This window comes from Salvelinus sp. IW2-2015, linkage group LG22 (genome assembly GCF_002910315.2).
Source record: "Salvelinus sp. IW2-2015 linkage group LG22, ASM291031v2, whole genome shotgun sequence".
Classification (NCBI taxonomy): domain Eukaryota; kingdom Metazoa; phylum Chordata; class Actinopteri; order Salmoniformes; family Salmonidae; genus Salvelinus; species Salvelinus sp. IW2-2015.
The window spans coordinates 19,452,252-19,454,706 of NC_036862.1; the positions used below are offsets into that span (position 1 = coordinate 19,452,252).

General features: G+C 49.0%; 1 protein-coding gene across 1 annotated transcript in view; it reads right to left on the reverse strand.

Moving 5' to 3' along the window:
• Positions 1–374: 374 nt before the first annotated feature.
• LOC111949813 (stAR-related lipid transfer protein 13) overlaps positions 375–2,455 on the reverse strand; it is a 108,891-nt gene continuing 106,810 nt past the window's right edge. The window contains 4 exon segments of the mRNA XM_070433862.1: positions 375–1,066; positions 1,200–1,376; positions 1,603–2,099; positions 2,369–2,453. Coding sequence (XP_070289963.1) covers positions 949–1,066; positions 1,200–1,376; positions 1,603–2,099; positions 2,369–2,453 — 877 coding nt within the window. The 3' untranslated portion in view covers positions 375–948.

The following is a 2,455-nucleotide window of genomic DNA, read 5'->3' on the forward strand; positions in this document are numbered from 1 at the left end:
TTTGGTCTCTGTGTTCTGGCATCACATTTCAAGACAGACCAACATGAATATTAGCCGTGCACAGTAACAGTAGATCACCTGCTGGGGTTCAACAAACGGTGGTGATTAAACATCGTCTGGAAATAAATAGAAAATGACGACTGATGTTCGTCGGTCAGATGCGATAGGGCGGCCACCCACTGGTTTTAACCATCGTCAGCATGGTCTATTTGATACTTTAGCGCTGCAGCTCTGCCTATTGGCTTCAGGACTCTATGAATATATGAATATATACTCCTCTAGCACCAGACATGGTGGCAAGCCATGGAAGGGATGGATGGGATACTCCCAGACATGGTTGCAGGCCATGGAAGGCATTGATGGTAGCTCAGACATGGTTGCAGGCATGGAAGGGATGGATGGGATAGCTCCAGACATGGTTGGCAGGCCATGGAAGGCATGGATGGGTTAGCACCAGACATGGTTGGAGGCCATGGAAGGCAATGGATGGGTAGCTCCAGACATGGTTGGCAGGCCATTGAAGGGTATGGATGGGATGCTCCAGACATGGTTGGCAGGCCATGGAAGGGATGGATGGATAGCTCCAGACATGGTTGGCAGGCCATGGAAGGCATGGATGGGTCTAGCACCAGACATGGTTGGCAGGCCATGGAAGGCATGGATGGGTCTAGCTCCAGACAYCATTTAGTCTAGTGTAACAGACGTCACTGTGCTTCCTTGGTATAGCTTCCTCACTCACAAATCCTTACTGGACCAGCATCTTGACAATGTCTTAGCCAACTACGCTACCAAAAAGTTAGCAGTTCGATAGCACAAGTGGAGACATTTCAGGCTGGGGAGTGAGGTTACAAATCCAACTCGGTTACACTAGTTCTAGGCTAAGCCAGGTTGGGTGTAGTTCCCTCCAGGTATGTGTGGGTCTAGCTCTATGGACGGAAGACTCTAATGTCAGATCTTGGTCTCTGGCCCCTCTGTGCTGATTGGTTGGAAGGAGTTGCGAATGCGAGCAGCTTCAGCAGCACAGAGGTGACCAAAGGCCTTGTTGTACCACTCTGGACTCCTCCCCCTGGATCAACAACAACAACATGGTCAGGTTCAAACACATCCAACAACTACAACAATAACAACTACACAATCTTCTGAAAAGAATTAACTATATTTATACAGTATATGCTAAGGTATGTTAGGTGTGGACTCACTTGAGGTCCACCCTGCAGATGTGAGTGAGTCTGGATTTCCCAGAGCCGCAGGGTTCTAGAAGGTAGTTGGACTCTAGAACCACGGCCCTCACCCCACCRACCCGGGGACAGTCCTCATGTTCTACAGACACACACACCAATGCACACGTCCCCTTGGGAAGGTCAGTCCTCCATGACCTACAGAAAGACAGAAAGAGACAAAGAGAGACAGAAAGAGACAGACAGAGTCAGCTTCATTCAGTACAGACAGGTAGAACAGACAGGGCTTTATGTTGATGTGTGCTCTACAGAAACAAAAAACATAGCATTTAACATGCTCTTGGGTATTCACCTTTCCTCTAAGTTGAAATGTAAATGTCAAAATTCTAAATACAAAGACGCACACGCAAACCCACACACTCACCGTAGGACCAGGAAGTCTCTGCTGGGGTGTGGGGGCATGCGGTTGAGGACATAGTGGAACATCTCAGTGTATCTGTCCAGAGTCTCAGCTACCTTCCACTGTAGCAGGTCCACATCCCACAGGTGGCGCTCTCGCAGCACGCGGTTCAACAAAACCGAGGGAGGGGCCTCCACTTCTACCGCCACACGCCACCGCCGCAAAGGGTTCCCATCACCCACCTTCTTACAGTAGAGCTCAGTGTTGTCTGAGCTGGTGCAGGACACCCAGCCCTTAGCCTTCTCTCTGGCCTCCTTCAGGAGCTCCTGCAGCCTGCTCTCTACGTAGTTCTGGTACAGGTTCTGCGGTCTGGTCTCTGAGTGTGTCTGGCAGGGTCTGGCCTCTGTCTGGTAGGACGCATCATCCTCCTCCTGCTGTCTACAGAGCTCCTCTAAGGTGGGAGCGTGAAGGTCCGCCTCCACGTACGAGTTCCTGGACTGAGTCACCATCTCGTGGGGAATCTGATTGGTCAGAGAAGAAAGATCAATCGGAGATCAGGTCGCTATGGATAAGAGTGTCTGATAAATGACAAAACATGTTTTTAAATGGTTCGATAACACTTAAAAGGCTGAAGGAATAATGCTTTATATCTTACCTGTCAGCAGGTACAAGCCTTTATAATGTTTTATAATGAGACTTATAACATTTTATGACATCCAATGTAAGGCATCTTAGTAGCATTGTTGATTACTAATGAAGTATTCTACTGTATTCTATTCAGGTCTATTACCTCAAACAGTCGGTTGCACTCTATGATCATGTGGGCGAGTCCCTGCGTCGCGGCAAGGTTCTCATTCAGGTCCTTCTGGTCGGGCCG